Source organism: Pseudorca crassidens, chromosome 10, assembly GCF_039906515.1.
Source record: "Pseudorca crassidens isolate mPseCra1 chromosome 10, mPseCra1.hap1, whole genome shotgun sequence".
Lineage (NCBI taxonomy): Eukaryota > Metazoa > Chordata > Mammalia > Artiodactyla > Delphinidae > Pseudorca > Pseudorca crassidens.
The window spans coordinates 25810816-25831984 of NC_090305.1; the positions used below are offsets into that span (position 1 = coordinate 25810816).

The 21169-nt window shown below is 55.1% G+C and overlaps 1 protein-coding gene across 9 annotated transcripts in view; it reads left to right on the forward strand.

Moving 5' to 3' along the window:
* TRAM2 (translocation associated membrane protein 2) overlaps window positions 1-20715 on the forward strand; it is a 150361-nt gene extending 129646 nt beyond the window's left edge. For 4 of the 9 annotated variants that reach the window (XM_067752722.1, XM_067752723.1, XM_067752719.1 and 1 more), the window contains 10 exons: window positions 7317-7426; window positions 7899-8015; window positions 13581-13639; window positions 14789-14873; window positions 15391-15461; window positions 17983-18087; window positions 18284-18427; window positions 19191-19354; window positions 19783-19878; window positions 20458-20715. In XM_067752722.1, the coding sequence (XP_067608823.1) occupies window positions 7317-7426; window positions 7899-8015; window positions 13581-13639; window positions 14789-14873; window positions 15391-15461; window positions 17983-18087; window positions 18284-18427; window positions 19191-19354; window positions 19783-19859 (932 nt within the window). In that variant the 3' untranslated portion in view covers window positions 19860-19878; window positions 20458-20715. The remainder of the gene's footprint in view (window positions 1-7316; window positions 7427-7898; window positions 8016-13580; window positions 13640-14788; window positions 14874-15390; window positions 15462-17982; window positions 18088-18283; window positions 18428-19190; window positions 19355-19782; window positions 19879-20457) is intronic. The other 5 variants (XM_067752720.1, XM_067752716.1, XM_067752717.1 and 2 more) reach the window with 4 other exon arrangements.
* The last annotated feature ends 454 nt before the right edge of the window (window positions 20716-21169 follow it).

Consider the following 21169-nt stretch of genomic DNA (forward strand, 5'->3'; position numbering starts at 1 on the left):
TTTGATTTTGCTTATGGTATTTTTTCATACCTAAGTTCTGGATTTATATATATTGTAAAAGATTCAAAATAATGGGAAAACAGAGTTGGCCAAAAGCACAAAAAGCAATAGAAAGTAACTTTTACAAATCCAGGTTTGCAGGGCTTAGGAAGAAAGCCGGGAGAGAAAGGAGGCATCCACATTGTGCGGTGATGCTCTTTAAGCCACCAGGTTTTCGGACAAAGGCAGAAGCCTCGTTGGCAGGTGCCCAGACTTTAAGGGGATGTAAAGAGCAGATGAAGCGTCAGCCACAGGTGGCCACGGGCCAGCTGAGGTCCCGGGGAGGAGGTCAGAGACTGCACAGCTGTATCCGGACAAGATGGGACCTGTGAAGGCATGCGGGAGAAGCTGCTTACAGGTGACACCAGGGGAAACAAGAAAATGTCTATTAGTCATAGGAAACAAAACAGGAGGCCAGTAAGAGCGCTGCTCCTAAAGGGCCAGCTCCACCTGAGGTTGTCAGGACAGCCAGGCCCTTATTGATCACGTTGACTCTCTTTTTAAACTTTGATCAGAGATAAACAAAGCAAGTGTCACTTTTGAATGAAGACAGGATAACATCCACAGAGGGTGGGTCGTTATTGAAGGTGTTCCTTCCAGGGTGAGGTTAACCCTTCAGGGGAATATACTGACCTACTCCATGGTGTTGCATAGGAAAGAGGGCTCACAGAATATGGGTGTTGGGAGGTGTCAGGGGTCGTCTGGGCTAGGGATTGCAAATTGGTGGCCTGTGGTCAGAGTTGGCTTGTGTATTTTCCTTAGCCAGTTTGGTGTTGGCCCATAAAGTGTTTTTACAATTTTGGAATTAGTCACCGGCATTTTAAAATCAGATGATTCACGTAGGGATTTCTCTCTTTGCTTTTGAAATATGGGGCCACGCCCCTCCCAGCGCCTTCCCCACTCCTTCCTTCACCCCTTGGGACATGCACTCTGCACTTTGCCACAGTCTCCACTCCTCTCTAATGTCTTCCCGACATTAAGACTGCCTGGCAGCCACCATGTATCCCAGTTTGAATTGTTTTTCTTTAAGTAAGGTTGAAATGGAAGTGGATCTTAAACTTGTTTCTCTCTCAAAGTAGAAATGTGGAAGACAGACCAAGCGGGCCCTAGAGCTAAGGAAAAACAGTGGGGAGCATATTGTGGCACTGAAGACCGTTCCCTGTTTAGTGCAGCGGCCTCTGTGCTGAAAGGATTTATCTTAAGACGCACGGACCACTTTGCTCATTGCATTCCCCACCTGGTCTCTGCGGGCGTTTTGCCGTGACTCAGGGCCAGAATCGCTTCTCTGGTCTAAGAGCTCAGAGATGTGCTGAAACATACTCTTCTAAAAAATCATAGTCGCTCACTGCCAGACCATCGCCGTTCTTTCTGAGACCTCATGCAGGATAGGGGCACTGCTTAAAGGGTCAGAGCTCTAACTTGGGGAGTGAGAGGATTTTTATAAGAATTAGTGAGCAGCCAAAAATTTAAAAAGAAAAAAAACCCCAAAATATCCATTTGTGTATAGCCTCTTGGAAAAACACAAAGTTCCAACCTCCACAGCTCTGTGGCAAGCAGAAGGGGCCAAACCAATCTACTTTCCTGCCCTGTTGAAAAGCAGGCAGGCAGCAGACAAGGGGCAAGCAGCAGAGGTAATCTGCATGCATCAGAGCACAGCCCGTGAGTATCTGGATACCATGCTGCTTGTTCTGTTGTAGGGAGAGAGATCAAAGCAGCAGCTTCTTACCAGCAGGGGGGCGGGGCGGCCAGACACTGGGAGATCTGAGAAATGGCCCCTGTCCCTTTACCCTGTGAACCCTGTTTCTTCATCCCCTCTGCCCACGCTGTGGGTGGTTACAGGGATCAAATGAGACAGCACGCTGAAGCATTCTGAAAGCTCGGGGGCTACAGAGGGCAGACAGGTGCCAGAGGGAACTTCAGGGTCTTTCTCCACGGCCAGTCTGCCAGCTGGTCCTTTTGGTTCCATCACCCACACCTCTCCCAACTTGTCTTCTCCACCACACTGCCGCCATCTGAGTGCAGGGCGCTCCCACCCCCCAGCCTGGGCTCCTGTGAGTGCCTCCTGACTGCCCTCCCGGTCCCATTCCGGCCCCCCAGCCCATCCACCTGGCAGGAAGAGCGCGTCTGTGACTCAGTCCTCCAGAACCTTCCCTTGCCTTTGGAAGCGTGACTTAACCACGACCTGTCGGGGGAGCCCCCCGTGGCATGGCTTGCCCACCCCTGCTCTGCAGGTCACGCCAATCCTCTGTCCAACTGGACCTTCCCCGGATGCCTCCGCCCGGACCACTCCACCCTCACCAGCTCTCTGGCCTGCGTTCAGTGACCCTTCCTCCCCAGGGCCCTGCCCCTCCTCATTTCCTGCCACATCACAGCACTGATCACACCTGGCCTGGTGTTTTTTTTAAATCATAGCGAAATACACATACCATGAAATGGACCATCTTAATCATCTCTGAGTGTACGGTTCAGTAGTGTTAAGTACATTCACACTGTTGTGCAACCTCCAGAACTCTTCATTGCAAAACCGAGACTGTATTCGTTAAACAGCAACTCCCCATCCTCCCTGCCCCCAGCCCCTGCCAACCGCCGTTCTTTCTGTCTCTGTGAATTTTCCTCCTCTGGGAAGCTCCTGTGATGGAATCATACAGTATTCGTCTTTTAGTGACGGCTTATTTCCCTTAGCGTTATGTCCTTTAGGTTCATCTCTGTGTGGCATGTGACAGGATTTCCTTCCTTTTTAAGGCTGAATAATGTTCTGTTGTACGTATAGACCACATTTTGTCTTTCCATTCATCTGTTGATAGACACTTGGGTAGTTTCTACCTTTGGCTGTTGTGAATAGTGCTATGAACCTGGGTGTACAGATATTTCATCAAGATCCTGCTTCCAGTTCTTTTGAGTCTGTATCCAGAAGTAGGATTGCTGGACCATCTGGTAGTTCTATTGTTAGTTTTCTAAGGAATCATCTTGCTGTTTCTGATAGTGACTGTACCATTTTACATTTTCACAAACAATGCACAAAGGTTCCAATTTGTCCACACCCTCGTCAACACTTGTTATTTTCTGTTTTTTGTTTGTTTGGTTTTTTTTGTTTTAAATTGTGGCTATTCTCATGGGTTTGAGATGGTTTTATCTATAGTAGGTTGTATTTGCTAATCCCAAACTCCTAATTTATCCCTCCTCTCCCTCTCCACTTTGGTAACCATAAGTTTGTTCTCTGTGTCTGTGAGTCTGTTTTTGTTTTGTACATAAGTTCGTTTGTATCATATTTTATTTTATTATTTTTTTTTGCGGTACGCGGGCCTCTCAATGTTGTGGCCTCTCTCATTGCGGAGCACAGGCTCCGGACGCTCAGACTCAGCGGCCATGGCTCACGGGCCCAGCCGCTCCGCGGCATGTGGGATCTTCCCGGACCGGGGCACAAACCCGTGTCCCCTGCATCGGCAGGCGGACTCTCAACCACTGCGCCACCAGGGAGGCCCCTGTATCATATTTTAGATTCCACATATAAGTGATATCACATGATATTTGTCTTTCTCTGTCTGTCTGACTCACTTCACTTAGTATGATAATCTCTAGGTCCATCCATATTCCGGCAAATCTTTGCCCATTTTTCAATCTGGTTGTTTTTTGTTTTTGCTGTTGTTATTGGCCTCTGGTTTTTAGGTGTAGAGAATTTGGTGTGCACTGGCTAAGCTCTGAGAGGGCAGGGCCATGCCCTCGTACCCTGCTGTCCCCCAGCACGGGGCCCTGCACGTGGTTTATTAGTGGATGAATAAACATGCAAGGAGCTCTCATCAGCAAAGGAAAAAAGAATGTATTAGTCTATCCATCCATTCTTGTTTCAAGAAGGTTTCAAGGCTCTGGTCACATCTCTTTGGAACCATAGTATATGGGGTGACGAATGGAGGTGACTTGAAGAGGCTTTAAGATGGATAATCCAAAGTCTTGACACGTCATTTAACTGCTTTGGGACCATGCTCGTTTGATTGAGGATAAATCCTATTTTGCCTCATAAGGCTGGTCTCGATGGTGAAACTTTGCATGTGTTTAGTTATTTTGTAGTTTCAAAATATGCTGCCATCTAATTAGTCTCCTTTGATCCTCCCTTATGAAGAAGGCAGGGCAAGGGTAATGCCAGCCCTATGATGGAAGGGCAGGAAGGAGAGGCTGACCCATACGCCCATCTCTTCCCTTCCTCGCATGTTTCCTCCTCGGTCCTCGGTGCTGATGCCCATCTCTTCCCTTCCTCGCATGTTTCGTCCTCGGTCCTCGGTGCTGATGCCCATCTCTTCCCTTCCTCGCATGTTTCCTCCTCGGTCCTCGGTGCTGATTCCCCTCCCTGATCTCAGTCCCTTCCCGGGTCAGTCACCTAGTCTTACCAGGTCTCTGCCGCTGATGGCCCTCCTCCCTCCCTGTTCCGTTTTCCCCTTTAATTCAGGTCCCTGTGGTTCCTTACCTGCATCACTGGTGTCTACCTCCAGGCACGATGCTGTTTACTGCTGCCAGAGTAAACTTTCTGAAGCCCAGATTTGTTCATTTTCCTATTGAGTTTGAATTCTTTGATGTTTCCACCTTGCCTTCAGGATAAAGTCCACACCCCTTGACGTGGTACCCTGGCTGCCTGCAGCACTGCATCCTCCTTGCCTGCATCCTTGAGATGCTGCGTCCTCCGCCCAGGATGCCCTCCTCCCCACACCTGACTGCCCCAGCTTGTTCTCAAGTTTCTATATCTTCCTGTTTACCCTGAGGGGCTGCCCCAGCTGGAGTCGGCCCTCCATTGCCTTGGCTCCCTGTGTGGCTGTCTGCCTGTCTGTAGGTCATTGTACATTTATTTGTCAGTCTCCCCACTGGTCTGTGCTCTCTGAAGCCAGGGCAGCGTCTTTTATCTCCGTGTTTCAATAATTAGCCCAGTGGCTCTCACAGAGTAGGGTCTTTGTGGAAGGTAGGAGGGAGAGGAAAAGGGAAAGCTTGTCTGATCTCAAAGTTCATGCGCTCCATGTCTTTACTGCCCCCTCCCACCCCACCCCCACCCCCCGACCACCAGTGCATTCTCCCAGTCCAGGGTGGCGGGGTCATGGGTTGACTCCCAGAGTGACCCAATCAGCTCTGCTTCACTCTGCAGCCACCCTGAAACTCACCCACCCTGGCCTGCCTTCTGGTAAACGCATCCCAGCAAAGAGAGATGACTCGTGTGTGACTCAGCACGAAGGCAGCACAGCTGGAAAGGGGGCCAATGTGTCTGCTTGGGGGAGGGCGGGCCACAGAGCACCAGGGATCCAGGCCTGCCAACTGGAACGAAGGCACGAATCCTCCTCTGTCCGCGGAGAGAGAGGCTGTAGTAGCAGAGCTTTACAAAACTTAGATACCTGGGATTCCATCTAATTTATTACTACGAAATAATATTTTATTAAACTACTATTTAGTGCATGCCTACCATGGTTATAGGCACTGATAAGTATCTTGCATACAGATTATCTCGTTTAATCCTCACAATAGCCCAACAACCACAAAAATAATAGCAAATACATGTATAGCGCTTACTGTGCACCAGATACTATTCTAAGTAAGCACTTTGCACTTTTGAAGTCACCTCATTCTCACAGTAACCCTGCAGTACAGGAACTGCTGTTATCCTCATTTTACAGATGAGGAATCTGAGGCACAGAAAGGTCAGAGGTGCTCCAGAGTCACACAGGAAATAAATGACATTTTCTTTATCCATTTGTCTGTTGATGGACACTTAGGTTGCTTCCATGTCTTGGCTCTTGTAAATAGTGCTGCTGTGAACACTGGGGTGCATGTATCTTTTTGAATTAAAGTTTTCATCTTTTTTTTTTCTGGATAAAGAAGGAGTTTTATACACGCACACACAATGGAGTATCACTCAGCCATAAAAAAGAATGAAATAATGCCATTTGCAGCAACATGGATGGACCTAGAGATTATCATACTAAGTGAAGTAAGTCAGAGACAAATATGGTATCACTCATATGTGGAATCTAAAAAATAATACAATAAATCTGTTTACAAAACAGAAACAGATAGACATAGAAAACAAGCTTATAGTTAGTTACCAGAGGGGAAGGTGGTGGGAGGGATAAATTAGGAGTATGGGATTAATAGATGCACACGACTATGTATAAAATAGACAAGCAACAAGCATTTAATGGATAGCACAAGGGACTATATTCAATATCTTGTAATAACCTATACTGGAACATAATCTAAAAAATATATATAGCTGAACCATTTTGCTGTACACCTGTAACTGACACAATATTATAAATCAACTATACTTCAATTTTTTTGAACAAGAGGGAGGTGTGGGTTCCCTGGTGGCCTAGTGGTTACGATTCCGGGCTTTCACCCTGGGTTCACTCTCTGCTCCAGGAACTGAGATCCCACAAGCTGCGTGGTTTGGCAAAAAAAAAAAACCCATCAATATCAAAAAAATAAAAACAAAGAGGGAGGAAATAAATGGCAGAGCTTTGATACAAGCTCAGGTTTCTGAGTCCACACTCTTTTTTTTTTTTTTTAAATTATTTTAATTTTTGGCTGCGTTGGGTCTTCATTGCTGCGCGCTTTCTCTAGTTATGGAGAGCAGGGGCTACTCTTTGTTGTGGTGCATGGGCTTCTCATTGCGGTGGCTTCTCTTTGCTGCAGAGCACGGGCTCTAGGTGCGCAGGCTTCGATAGTTGTGGTTCGTGGGCTCTAGAGCACAGGCTCTGTAGCTGTGGCACACGGGCTTAGTTAGTCCGTGGCATGTGGGATCTTCCTGGACCAGGGATCAAACCCATGTCCCCTGCATTGGCAGGCGGATTCTTAACCACTGTGCCACCAGGGAAGTCCTGAGTCCACACTCTTAACCCTGCATCATGCTTCCTCGATGAAGTATAACTGCAATCCCATTTTTACAGGGAAGGCTATTACGGCTCAGAGAGGTTGGTCACTTTTCTATAGTCACACAGCCAGGGAATGATGGAGGTTGGTGGTCTCCAGTTGCTGGCTGCAGCCACTGTGCCTTCCTGCCCCGATCAGGAGACATCGTCATGATATGCCGTGTGCTGGTTTCTCCTTTCCCCTCTGCACTGGTGCTCCCAAGGGCCAAGTCCAGAGGGTGGGTGGGGTTCTCGGGAAGAACATCCTCTAAGTCTGGGGTTACAGCCAAAGGGAAGCGTTTGATAGCACATTCTGCTCCAGATCTCCTTTCAGTTTTGGGTCCCAGAGCACTTCCTCACCCAGGGATGCTGACGTGGCTCTCGTTGCCTCCACAGATGGCGAGACGGTGCACTACCACTACGGGCCGAAGGACCTGGTCACAGTCTTGTTCTACATCTTCATCACCATCATCCTGCACGCTGTGGTGCAGGAGTACATTTTAGACGTGAGTGACGTGTCTGGATTCCGAGATGGGAAGCTGGGGGGTTCGGCGGGTGAAGCAGCTGCAGCTGTGAGGCCTTCGCTTTGTTTGGAGGCCCTGGTTGGTCCTATAGCAACCGGATCTCCTGCACCACAGTTTGGTCTCCGTCCCCCTCAAAGCCTTCGTAGCACGTGGGACCACAGTGTTTATTACACGGGAGGGAGCTGCCTGACGTATGACGACACGGTGTCCTCAGGGGTCGAACACAGCAACCCTTGGGGGATGTTTTCTTTACATCTCAGCTAAAGACATTCATCTCGCCGCTTTCTCAAAATGCTTGCCTTAAACTAAACACTATACGCACACACGAGGCTTCCATGAAATAACTTGGATGAGGCTGGCTTCAAACTTCAGCCCTTTTGTGGGGAGAAAACAGGAGTTTGAAACCTGCCGTTACCTGTACACTCATGTTAATATGCAGGATTCTCTTCTTTAGAAAATCAGCAAACGGCTTCACCTCTCCAAGGTCAAGCACAGCAAGTTCAACGAATCTGGACAGCTGGTCGTCTTTCACCTCAGCTCGGTGATCTGGTGCTTCTACGTGGTGGTCACGGTGAGTGGTCTTAGGGGCTGCTGATGGCTGGGGCCCGGGCTGCCATGTTATCGCCGGGAGAGAGGAGTCAGTGGTTTAGGTGCTGTTTAATAGCTGGGGAGCGTCCTCTGGTCCAGAAGTAAACACTTGTTGTCGTTATGATGTGATGTCACGGTGATGACAGCGTATAGCTCCACAGCTCTGTGTTCCGTCCTGGGGCCCTTGCACGGTGCTGTCCCCTGAGCTGAGTTTTATGTTCATTCCGGTACCTGTGTTATGGATTGAAGAAATCCAAGCTCAGGCCCCATGGTCACGTGGCTCTGAAGTGGCCAGGCCTTGGACTTGAGGGTCTGGTTCTGTTGCACCACACCGGCCTGCCGAGGCTCGGCCAGCATCCCCCTGCGTGCACGTCAGGTCCCGTCAGAGTCAGTGCTGTTTCTACGAATGCCTGGAGGACCAGACAGTTGACTCACCTCCCCTTTTGCACAAGAATACTCTTATTTCAAGCAACCTTTGATACAGCAAAATTCCTTCGTACAAAGGAATGTGGACAGCCTTTCGGGGTCCTTTGTAACAAGCCTGTCGTCCTAGGAAGTGTTTAATCCCCTCCATCCCCCCCAACCTGGAGCACCTCCTGTCTGTAACCGGGTCTCTTCCTCAGGAGCTAGAATTGTCCTGTGAGAAATCCAGGGCCAGGGCTTGGAAAATTCAGCAACCCTGTGACCTCCTAGAAGCTTCCTTCCCTGCCTCCCCTGACCTCTCACCCCCTTCCCCTTCCTTAGCAACAGTGATGAGCTTTCTCGTCTTCAAGACCAACCTATCTGTCTGCGAGCTGAACGCTGAATCCATATTCTCAAAGCGGGACTCAGCATGCCCTTTTGTATATTACCTTTATTTCTATTATCATTTAATCACAGAACAATAGGAATTTTAAATGCAGGGCCCAAGGCCTCTGTGCTCTGGAGCAGGCCTGCCACATTATACTCCCCCTGGGGCAGACTTTGTGTGTGGTCTGTGTGAGTAGCGCCCCCTACCTTTGTGCAGCACACGTGCGGCCCCGGGAAGTCTAGGTACGGCTGGGCTCAGGCCTCTCCCAGCCACTGGGTGTTTGGTTTACGCGGCCTCTGGAGACCCCGAGCTGCCTTGAAGCAGAACAGCCCTCGGGTCCCACGGACATTTAACTGCTCTTGCAGGAGAAGCGTTGCCTCATCTCTGAATCACTTTTGCTCTTTCTGCCTCAACCCACCGTCCACCCCAGCTGTGACCCAGTTTCACCAGATTCGCAGGCCAACAGCCAAGGGACTTCCCCCCAGTTCCAGAGTGTGCAAGGCTCCTGGGCCGTCCAGGGCTTAGAAATGATGCTCGTTAGTCTGGAGCTGCTACGCTTTTCTGGGGACGTTTATAACAGGCTTTTACCATGGTGATAGCCAGGTCTCCACTCAGCATCTCCAGAAGGAGAATAGAGACCAAGGGAGCCTGGAAAGTTCCAGTGACCCCAGGTCCTGATACATCGTGTGGCTCTCAGACCTCACCTGCTCCCTCCAGGCCATTCTGCACAGAGTGAAGGTGACTGAAGAAGAGAGGGTCGTTTTGTAAAAGGAGTGAAAACAGCTAGTTTTTTAAATCCTATGTTTCTGTTATGATGAACTCGTTCTCGATTCTTCTCTTTCGCTCTCCGGTCAGTCCATCGGCAGGTTCCCCCACCCACTGCCACCAGCACATGGAGCGTCTGTCGCTGCTCTCTGCCTGCACCTCTGCCCCCGGGCCCATGGGTCTCTCCAGGGGATGCTTGACAGTATGCTACCAGCATCTCGTGGGTCGAGGCCAGCGATGCAGCAGAATGTCCTGTAGTGCCCAGGACAGTCCCCACAGCAAAGACAGTCTGGCCCCAGGTGTCACTAGTGCCACGGTCAGGAGGCCCTGAGCTGCATCTCTTGCTGGACCACTTCTGGAGGGAGGCCGTTTCCACTCCTGTGTCCGCTCACCCCAATCCATCGTCTGCCCAGCCAGACAGATCTTTTTAGAACATAAACCAGGTCTCGCATCCCCTGCCTCAAATCCCGTCGCGCTCGTGCTGAAGTGGGTCTCCCTCCTCACTCCTGTGCTCCGGGTGCTGCTGGCCTTATCTGTCTGGCTCGCTGGCCCCAGCCCCACTGTTCCTCTGACTCTCCTGGCTCTCCTGCCTCCTGCGCTTTGCAGGGGTGCTTCCTCTGCTGCAGTGCTCTGTCCCCTGACACCCCGTGCCATCCAGGTCTCCACCTACACGTAACCTCTGCAGAGAACTCCCCGCACACTTGTGTCTGCTGCACCACGCCTGTTGCTGTGGCATTTTCTTGAGCTGTGTGTTCTCTGCTGCCTGCCTCTCCCTCATACTAGCCCCCGAGCTGCTGGGAGCAGGCACCGTGCGCACTGCTATCCCCCAAGCGCAGTTCCTGGTGCACGCTAGGTGCTCACTCAATATTGTCCTGAGAAGGGAATAAGTCGACTGCGAATGCCTCTTCTTGTTCCAACCTTCAACAGTTTTTAAAGTAATGAATTGCTTGTTTTTATGAACATCATAGATGATCATTTAAAAAAAAATAAGCCATACATAAAAGTTTGAAAAAGAAAGTAAAAATTGACCCTAAACCCCTCCCCCCACGAAATAACCAGCTTGATCTTGGTGTTGAATTCAGACATTTCTCTCTGCATTGATCCAGGCAGGGTGACGGGGTCGTAGATGGGCCAACTGATAATTTAATAAGAATGTCGACCTCCTACCTTTAGTCTAGCTCTCAGCTACTGTTCATCGTTCAGGGGAAGCAAAACGCTGTACTGGGAAAGCAGGGTGGGAGGGTGCCTGGCTTCCCAGGGTGCCTCCCTTCACAGTTTAAACCTGCAGCCCAGCGCTCAGCGGGAGCGCCTCTGAGGCAGGGGCTCAGGTAAGGGCTGCCTTCTGACACACAGACTGCCTGCAGCAGAACCTCAGCAGTGGGTGTTCCTGAAGGACCACTGGGTCCAGGCAGCAGCTGGCTGTGTCAGGACTAGATGCTGCTCTCTCTTCCTGTGGTGCTTTTTGTTCATCCACTGGAAAGGAAGACTGCAGGGGAGGGGAGGGGGTGTGCCAGCCCGCTGAGGCCTCCCTTGCTCCTGGTTGATTTGTAGAATCAGGAGAGAACAGAGGATCTTAAAGGCCGCCCCCCCAGACGGCAGGCCCACTGGCGGGTGGGATCTGGGGGCGAGCCCACACTCGGTGTGCTGTGCTGAGCTCCGAGGGGCCCCGGCCCAGCCTCCCTGGGCGGTTGCCTGGCCCGAGGTCTGGAAAAGACTGTTCTCAGTGAGTCATTCTTCCTCTGGCCGCCTTGCTTGCCTCCCTCCGCCCGGGACTGCCCCTCACAGGCCGGCAGCATTGTTCTGGGGCGTTTTCTCTGCTGGTTGGCTTCACAGTTCTGATTTCTTTGTCTCCTAAGTAAAGCGCCAAGCTGGGGAGGGTCCTTGTTTAAAATCACAGGATCGTCTGGGCTTTTTGAGCTCTTAGATTTCTGTCAGGGCTGCTTTTCTTGGCCAGTCTTTTTGGCGGAAATTCTTCTCCCACTTCGATCCCAGAAGTACCATTTTCATCCTTAAATACATTGGTGTTTCCTCTAGGAAGGAATGGCCTCCCCACTTTGGTTTCCTTGGAAAAGGGGGTAGGGAGGGCGAAGGCCGTGAACCTGTGTGCCCGGGGCCGGCATCTGATGCAGGCGGCGTGTGGGGGGCAGAGAGGGGTGGCCCCAGTGTGGGTGCGGAAAAGCCCTCTCCTCCCACCCCCGCGCGCCCCAGAGCCTCCCACCTCTGCCGGACTCTGAGGGGGAGATGGAATGTGGCCGGGAGGGTCTGGTGGGGAGACCCTTTCCTTCAAACCCAAGTTACTGTGACTGCCCTGGGGCCTGCGCCTGATGGGACCCGTCTGTTGAGTCATTGTGCTAATGAGGCCCTGGTCGTATCTGAAATGTCCAGGGGCACTTAGGGACTCAGGGTCTGGGTGGGAGTATGACTGAGGCTCCAGTAGTCACCTGGAGGCTCCTCTGGGAACTGCTGGGCCTCCTCCCCGCCCAGGGCAGCCCCGTCCTCAGTCCCGGTGGGAACATCTGAGGCTCTGGGCCTCCTCATCAAAGCCACCAGTCGGTTGGTTTATTTCTGACTCACCAGGACAGCCAGGCCTGGGGCGCTTGGACCAGGAGGCTTGAGGCGCAGCTCAGAATTCAGTCGTGCTGCCAAGAAGCCCCCTTGTTTTGGGAACTCCCTCCTTTCCCTGTTTCTAAAAGGAGGTCAGGCTGGCGTCACCTCCTCCGCCCTCTCTGAGCGTCGCGTGGCGTCAGCCTCCTTTTGCTCGTGGTGGGCCGTTTCCGTGTATGTTCTGTAATCTTGGATTATAAACTCATCTTTGGCAAGGTTGTGTGTGTGAGAACCCTGTATGTTCTCGGATGGAAGTACGTCCCGATGGCCTCACCGGCCCACAGATACTGTTAATACCAAGTTCTTAGCGTGAGGGCGCCTAGACACACAGGTGATGTCCATTTGAGCTCCAAACCCACGTGAAAGTGAATCTGAAGTTACAGATTTTCAGGGGGTCATATTTTTGTTTCCATCCTGAGCCCCGGGTGAGCAGACGTGGTCCTCTTCTCCCTGCCTTGCTCGTCGGACCCTTCCTAGTATCCCTTTTCTCTGGGGTGCTGGCCCTTTAAGGGTCTTCTGTTCCCACGCAGGCGCGAAAGCTCTGGCCCTACAGCCTCACCCGCTCAGGCTTTTAGCTCCCTACCCTCTTGGGCCCTCGGGTTTTCCCTTTCTTATTGTGAGCTCAGCTTTGCATTGAAAAGAACATTTGTTAGATTGCATCCAGCATGTCCAGATGTTTTGTAACAGGAGGGTTTTCAGGTCACCTCCCCTACTCTGTAAGAGGACCTGGGCTAGATACTGGAGATGCAAGGAGGCGCCAGAAAAAAGCCAGAAAAGAAGGCACGAGCAGAGCCCTGGCGGCCGGCAGTGATGGTGCTATGTGATAAGTGTCACACGTGAGGCCCGTTGGGGAGGCCTGGGGGGTCCTGCCATACTTTTTATTTGTGGTGGTGTGAAAAGCCAAAGTAGGCTTTTCGTTTTTCCGGGGGACGGTGGCTCTGGAGTCCATTTGCTCATTCACTCTACAAGCATTTCCTGAGTGCCTGCACGCCAGGCATAACACTCGACGCTGTCACGTAAACATAAACTGTCACATTTATTTCTAACAATAACTCTGGAGGGTATTTTGATCCTCGTTTTACAGAGGAGCCAGCTGGAGCCCAGGGAGACCGACTCGCTCAGAGGACGCAGCTGATCAGTGTCAGACCCACAGTCAGACTCGGGTCCTCTGACCCCAGAGCAGGGCTCTTCCTCCTACATCACGGCTCTCTTCCATAGTAAAGAGACGGGCCAAGTGCCAGAGGGGTTCCATGTTCATGTTTCCTGTTCCTTCCTCACGCTGGCAGCTGGGGACTAGGTGCAACCCTGACCCTGACCCCTGACCCCCGGGCCCGCCCAGCAGGCCTCACGTTCACATTTCTAAACGTCGTCTCTTCCCGTCCACTACAGGAAGGATATTTAACAAACCCAAGGAGCCTCTGGGAAGACTATCCGCATGTGTACCTCCCGTGAGTATTGTCACCCTCGGTCCCCAGGGAGGAGCGGGCTGGTGCACTGGCTTCTCGCCCCACAATGTGGGCAGAACACAGGCCGGCGAGCCCGAGGACCAGAGCGCCCCCGAGCCTGGCAGGGCCCAGTGTCGTGGAGGCAGACGTCTGGGAGCTGCTTCCTCCCCGTGTTCTTATGGGCAATTCCTGAAATGACACGTCAACTGCAGGAGACCGGGCACAGGGTCCTGTCTCTGCCCAGGCTGCCCTCACAGAGCACCGCAGGTGGCAGGGTTCCCAGGGGCTTATAAACAGCAGACATCCCCTCCTCACAGTTCTGGAGGCTGGCAGACCCAGTGTCTGGTGAGGCCACTTTCTGCTTCATGGATGACATCTTCTGTGTCCTCACGTGCAGAAGCAGAGAGGGGCCTCTTTCACAAGGGCACTAATCCCACTCTGGGGGGCTCCAGCCCCGTGACCTAATCACCTCCCAGAGGCCCCACGTCCCGGTACCATCACCGTAGGGGTTAGGATTTCAACGTGTGAATTTCGAGGGGGTGCAAACATTGGGTCTGTAGCAGGTTCCTACAGCGCCTGGGAGGGGCGGGGAAGCAGAGCCTCTGCACGGAGCTTTCTGGGCTGCGCCCTCCTGGCACCTGCACACGTCTGCACCCATCTCCCCTCAGGCCTCCACGGGAGGCAGTGCCCCTCCTCTCCTGCGCCGACAGGACACCGGGAGGGCAGAGCTGGGCCCACATCCCCCAGAGACCACGGCCCTTAGAACAGCAGCACTGGGGACTGAGCAGAGTTAGGTCCTCCCTCTGGTGCTGAGACCCCTTTATTCCTCAGCTCATTCCTGCCACCTGCCATCTCCTGCCCCGACAGCACTCTGGATTCAGCCCCCTCCTCAGCCTTCCCTCCTCTGCTCTCTCTTCATCCTTCTTGTGTCTTTTCATGGACTTTCCATGTCTCTCCACGTGCATGGTCTTGTGTGTGGAGCAGTGTCCTGGGCTCGGGCGTGGAGCTCACCATCCCCCCGCCCCTCCATTCCTCCCTCTCGGCCCAGCTCCTCACACCGCCTGGCCCTTGCCCCCACCCCACCCTGTGCTTGGCGAGCACCTGTAGGCGCTTCTCTCCATCCCTCTGGGTGACTGGTCCCCTTGTCTCCAGCTTCCAGGTGAAGTTCTTCTACCTGTGCCAGCTGGCCTACTGGCTGCACGCACTTCCTGAGCTCTACTTCCAGAAGGTACGGAAGGTGAGTACTGGTGGCCCCTCTGATGCTGCTGGCCCTCCCTCTGGCCGCCCACGTGTGGGGGTGGACACGGGGGTGTGTTGGCGGGTTGAGTGAGATGCTGAGCCAGTGCCTGTTGGAATCTCCCTGACCTCCAGGAGGGGGGCTGCCTTGTCAGACTCCCACACGAGACATGTGGCTTTGGGGGGCCTGACTCATCTTCGGGGGAGCGGATGGAGAGTTCTTTGCCTTTCCTTCAGTTTTGTTTTTTTTTTAAAAGCTTCTCTCTGGCTGATTTCCTAAAGCCCTGTTCCCCAGTCCCTGTCTCTTCTTTCTCAACCTAGTCCCGCCCCCTGACCACTGAGTCGCCTTCAGACTTTGTGCAGCCAGGTGCGCGTGTCCCCGGTGGGACCTGGGGCTGTCTGGCAGCCCCGCTCCGCAGGCCTGCCATGTCCTTCTGCACTCCCCCTGTTCCTCTGCCTCCCCCTGCATCTCCAGTTAGGGAATGAGCACATGTCCTGTTTGCCTCTCTTGTCTGCAGGAGGAGATTCCCCGGCAGCTCCAGTACATCTGCCTGTACCTGGTCCATATTGCGGGCGCGTACCTCTTCAAGTGAGTGACACCCGGAGCGGGCCAGATCTCCCTGCCTTTTATGTCTGTGCCTCTCTCCACACAGTCATTTAATCAGGAGGCATTTCTTAGACACTTACTGTGTGCCGAGCACCATGGTAAGACCTGGGAACACACAGATGGATAATGGAGGGTTCCTTTATGGTTACTGGATCATTCTCTGCCAAGCAGGAGAGACAGTTACAGACAAAGGTAAAGACGGTTAGTGGGATGAGCACTGTGCTACTGTAGGGACCACCTGCCGTGGGAACCTAGAGGAGCGACTACCTCAACCCGAGACAGGGCCAGGGAAGGATCCCAGGGACGCGGGCCGTGAACCAGGGCTTTGCCGGTTGAGGGCAGCCTGAGCGGGGCTCCTGCCCCGTGCATCCCGCCGGCGGCGCTGTCAGAGCTCGTGGCCCCGGACTCCCCTTCCCTTCGATTTGTAATGAAGGGTAGAGTCATCACTGCTTGGTTGTCCTCACGTCAGCAGAGTTGCTGTTGCCTTGAGTGTCTCTGTTGTGAAGAGAATCACTGCTGAGCAGGACCTGTCCTTCTAGTTTGGACTTTCCTTGGGCTTGGCTTTTGCGGTATAGGAGAGCACGCGCTGTATAACCTGCTCAGGTGCCCGGGGTCTCCTCGGTCCGCATGGCAGGCATCCCGTGAGAATGACTGACCCGGGGGACCGGAGCCGGGTCTGCTCTGTGGTCTCTGGAGGCCGAGAGCGGCGTCCGTGCCTGGCTGGGCCTCTGAGGGGCAGAGGCCGTGTGGGTGCAGCTCTGCTCTTGTGTCGCAGGCTCCTGTACGGGTGGGTGTGAGGAAGCTGTGCCGCGAGGATGGGGACGGAGAGGAGCAGGGCAGGGTCTGACCCTGTTTGGGCCGAGTTCTTGTTCTGGAAAGAGGCTAGAACAGAAGGCGGAGCAGCCGGTCCTTCGCAATCACGCTGGCCCGGCCCCAGCGAGGCCGGCCCGGCTCAAGGTGCGGCCGCCTCTCTCCACTCCTTTTTTTTTTTTTGCGGTACGCAGGCCTCTCACTGTTGTGGTCTCTCCCGTTGCGGAGCACCGGCTCCAGATGCACAGGCTCAGCGGCCATGGGTCACGGGCCCTGCCGCTCCGTGGCACGTGGGATCCTCCCGGACTGGGGCACGAACCCGTGTCCCCTGCATCGGCAGGCGGACTCTCAACCACTGCGCCACCAGGGAAGCCCCTCTCCACTCCTTTTAATCTAGTTTTCAGAAGTGAGTGAGTGTGGGGAAAGGAGAGACCCTCGGCTGCAGGATTTCCCAAGGAAGACAGAACTTTGAAGTGGCCAGCGATGCGGGGTCTTGTTTGGGGAGAGCTGGGCCCTGGGGGCCTTCACTCACCCGTGGGCCCAGCCCTGCTTCAGGAGGGGCAGTTCCATCTGGGTGAAGGCAGACAAGGCCCTGCTCTCCTGCTCTGTGGGCCGGGGGGTGGACCATAAATAAGGAAATGAGAGAGTTTCCCCAGGTGGTTAAGTGTGAGGAGGAAAGTAACGCAGGGTGATGGGACGGCTGACTCGTCCACTTGGCCCCCTGTGGTGAGAAGAGCTCTCTGAGGAGGGGACTCGGGTAGAGAGAGGCGCGAGTGACAGAGCCAGGCAGGTGGATACCTGGGCGGAGCTGTGCAGGAGAGGGGACCACAGGGTCGGGGCCCTGAGGTGGGAGCAGAGCTGGGCGGTAAGGCTTGAGATGGTCAAGGGCAGGATCCTGCTGGCCACCTTCGGCTGTGTGGAGACACTGGGTTTTCACATCATTCTCTTGACCGTTCTCAGAATCCAGTGACTTTGCTGAATGACTCCACACTTCTTTGGTCCCCCTGGGTGGAATCACGGGGTCCCTCTTCAGCATGGCCCGCGGGTTTTCCACCCAGCCCCCCAGTATCTCCCTGACTTCCCAAGGCCCTGCCTGCTCAGCAGCACCTGTAACTTCACTGTGCAGCCTTCTTGCGTCTGTTTGAACCACAGCCAACCATTGGCAGCAGACTGCCTGGGAAAGTCAGTAAGAGCATCGTGACCGGAAGTGAGCAGGGGACATGGGAATGGGGGCTCGTGTTTGAAGAGGTTGGTTCACTAGCACATATTTTGATGTTGTGTTGAGTTTTGCTTCTTCGTATACCTCTTGGCTGTGAAGACTTGGATGACAAAAAAAATCAGACTGTAGGAATCTCCTCCCGCAAATCCCTCATATTTCTACACGCAAAGCTCAGCAGTTTGTTCTGAGCACCTTTTCTGTGCGTGGTCCCGTGCCAGGTGATGAACACAGAGTGACAGGTGCTGCGAAGGCAGCCAGGGCCACAGTGGGAGCAGGAGGGGCGCTGGGCCCAGACGGGACAGGTGACATATCGGTATTAAGGAAAATTCTTGAAGGTGTGGCAGCAGATCTGAATCCTGAAGGATGAGGCGGGGCTCGCAGGGAGGGCGGGAGTGGAGAGAGGAGCCCAGGCCCCTTGCCCCCCGCTCTCGCGGTGCCTCGTGGGGACTGTGAGGCTTGTCTGTGTCTCCACAGCCTGAGCCGCCTGGGCCTGGTCCTGCTCCTGCTGCAGTACTCGACCGAGTTCCTCTTCCACACGGCTCGGCTCTGCTACTTTGCAGACGAGAACAACGAGAAGCTGTGAGTGATGTGGACGGGCTGAGGCCCGGCGAAGGGGAGGGCCCCGCGCTGGCGGTAGGCAGGGCCCTGGGGTTATTTTTTCCTGGAGCGTCTTACTCTGGACACCTCGTCCCTCAAGCACCCTCCTCGGCCACCCTTGGACCCTCTCCCCGCTTGCTGCCTGAAGGCTGACGTACGTCCCCCGCTCCTCGGGCAGGTTTAACGCCTGGGCTGCTGCATTTGGAGTCACCCGCCTCTTCATCCTCACCCTCGCCGTGCTGGCCATTGGCTTTGGCCTCGCTCGCGTGGAAAACCAGGCCTTTGACCCCGAGAAAGGGAACTTCAACACGTTACTTTGCAGGTGAGTTGGGCAGGAGCCTCCCGAACTCGGCACAACTTCTGCCGAAGGTCAGGAGGCCGCAGACCGCTGGGTCTCCCGCACCGTGATGTTCAGGGGGGGATCTCAGACATCTGGCCCGAGGGGAGAAGAGATGCCAGCCTCCTGCTTCCATCACATCCGTCTTCCCTCCCTGGCCCCGGTCCGTCAGGCTGCAGGCCTGGTGCTGGTGCCGCTGGGAGCTCCTCCCCTGGCCTGCGCCTCACTGGGGGTGCCGGGTTCACGTCCAGCCTCTCAGTTGGCTGTTACAACCACGCGTGGGCTCTTTACAGCGTGTTCTCAACGGTGTGGCCAGTGGCCTCGCACAGCGGCCAGGAGGGCAGCGAGGAGGCCACGGTCTCCATGACACCCGGGGCCCAGCAGGGGTCAGAGGTTTGTCCAGGTTGCTCAGCTTCTACGTGGCTCGCCGGGTGAGAAGCCGCACTTCTAGAATTATTTCTGCTGCATTGTAGTTCAGTTCACTTGAATCCTTCCGACGTACACGGGGCTTACATGGGCCGTGCTCTGCGCTGTGGGTCCAGCAGGCATGGGGTGGTGTGACAGGAGCTGGACCCACATCTGTCACCTCCTCCCGCTGGTCCCTCCGCCCGCCCTGAGGCACTGGAGCGGAGCCTGGTACGGGCCACGCTCTTCCCGGAGGTGGTGGCGCGCCGGGCACCGCGGGGTCCTGGCCTGCCCCCTGCCCAGGGCACGTGCAGCCAGAGCCCACCGAGCCCTCTGCCCACAGGCTGTGCATGCTGCTCCTGGTGTGCGCCGCCCAGGCCTGGCTCATGTGGCGCTTCATCCACTCCCAGCTGCGGCACTGGCGCGAGCACTGGAGCGAGCAGAGCGCCAAGCGCAGAGTGCCCGCCGCGCCCAGGCTGGCAGCCAGGCTCATCAAGAGGGAGTCGGGTGAGTGCCGGGGTGGGGCGGGGCGGGCGGGGACCCCCCCAGGGCCCTGGACCAGGCCTGCCCCGTCCCACTTCCTCCCAGGCCCCGGGCTCCTCGGCTCGTGCCAGGGCCTGACTGGCACGTGGCCGGGCACACACGGCTTGTGGGTGGGGCTGGCCGACGCGGCGGGGGCCCTCGCGGCCGCGGTGGGCAGGGCAGCGGCTGGGTGGGGAGCTCTGGCTGGAAGCATGTCCACAGGGTGGCCTCAGGGACCCCATCAAGGGCGGCTGATGCTCTCTGGGTCCTCACCCGCCCCCATGCTCCGCATCTCGGCCTGGCCATCTCCCAGGATGCTGGCTCTGCCTCTCTCTTCAGGGGTGGCCTGAGGGGACACAGTGCTTGGGGGGCTGCGTTCGGGAGACAGCCGCTTCTCCTCTGGCCCCCGCCAGGTCCTGGGGCGCTCGCTGCCAGCCCCGCGCTCTCTGTCCAGCCTGGGGGCCTGTCTGCACCAGGCTCTGTTTCCTGAGTCGCCGGCCTCTCTCCAGGTGTGGCCTGCTCGGCAAGGGCGCGTGCGCGGCTGCGTGTGACAAGGAGTCAGGCCCGGCTGGCGGTGGGGCGGGTACGGGGTGGGGGGGGCTGCAGCCAGGTGTGCCTGACTTTGAGCGAGCAAACGCTGTGTTTAGGGCAACAATGAAAAGCACGCTTTTGCTGTCAGAGGAGCGCCAGGTGAAGAGTAAGGCCTTGTCCCTGCAGCCTCTCTACCTCCTCCTGACCGTTCCGTGTCCTGGGACCTTTGCTGAAGGGGGCTGGTGCCCCGCAGGGGCCCGAGAGGAGCTGAGGCCTAGGCTCTGGCCCCACCTCAGGCCTGGGCGGGTGGCGGGTGGGCCTCTGCCTGTTCCCTGGTGGCTGTGTGTCATCCAGCCCCTCCCGCGGAAGGACAGTCGGAGACTACCCACCTCAAGTGAAGCAAGACCCTGGGGGGGGGGGGGCAGGAGCCCCTGGGAGCCGCCTGCTGGTGCCCTTTGCTGTGGGGGCTGCAGCCTAGGTCCCCTCGGCTCATCCTGTGCGCAGCCTCCCGCCCCTGCCCCAGCGGAAACACTGCATTTGTCTCCCTTCATTCCCAGGTTACCACGAAAACGGAGTGGTGAAAGCAGAGAACGGAACCTCCACACGGACTAAGAAACTCAAGTCTCCTTAGGGCCGAGGTGCTGAGAACAGGAATGCTCTCGCGGGCCCAGCAGGGAGGCCCCCCTCCTGCTCCGATGCCCCATCTCACACAGCAGAAACCTGTCTTCACACAGGGCCTTTTCCTCTTCTTTACGTCTTGGCTTTCTCTTCTTTCTCTGTGAACCATTCTCAATAAAACCAAAAATCTTCCTCTTTCCCTCCCTCCAGCCACCTCACATCCTCACCTCTGTCGGGTTTTCTAGAAGCCTGGCCTCTCACGGTTACCTTTCTGCTGGCCTCCTCTTTCTCTTCCTTCACAGCTGTTTCCTTCTCTTTTTACTTGTTAATTTACCTTACTGTGCAATTTTTCTGTGTCTGATTTTTACAACGAGAGGAGGCGAAGCCTGTAGTGCTGGCCGTCCCCCACCCAGATCCCCAGGACCTGTCCGGGTCGGCAGCCTCGTGCCGGGGAGCCTCCACCAGGGCCGGCGGCAGATCCCCGTGCGGATGGGCAGCAGGAGGGGAGACTGGCCCTCCTGGATCGTCGTCTCCTAGGTGCTGAGGAACTGACGAGAGTATGATTCCAGTTCTGCGCGCACCATCTTGAGGCCCCGCGGGGCCGCTGCTAGTTGGAAGCGCCAAGGCATTTGGCTTTGGGACGTGATGACT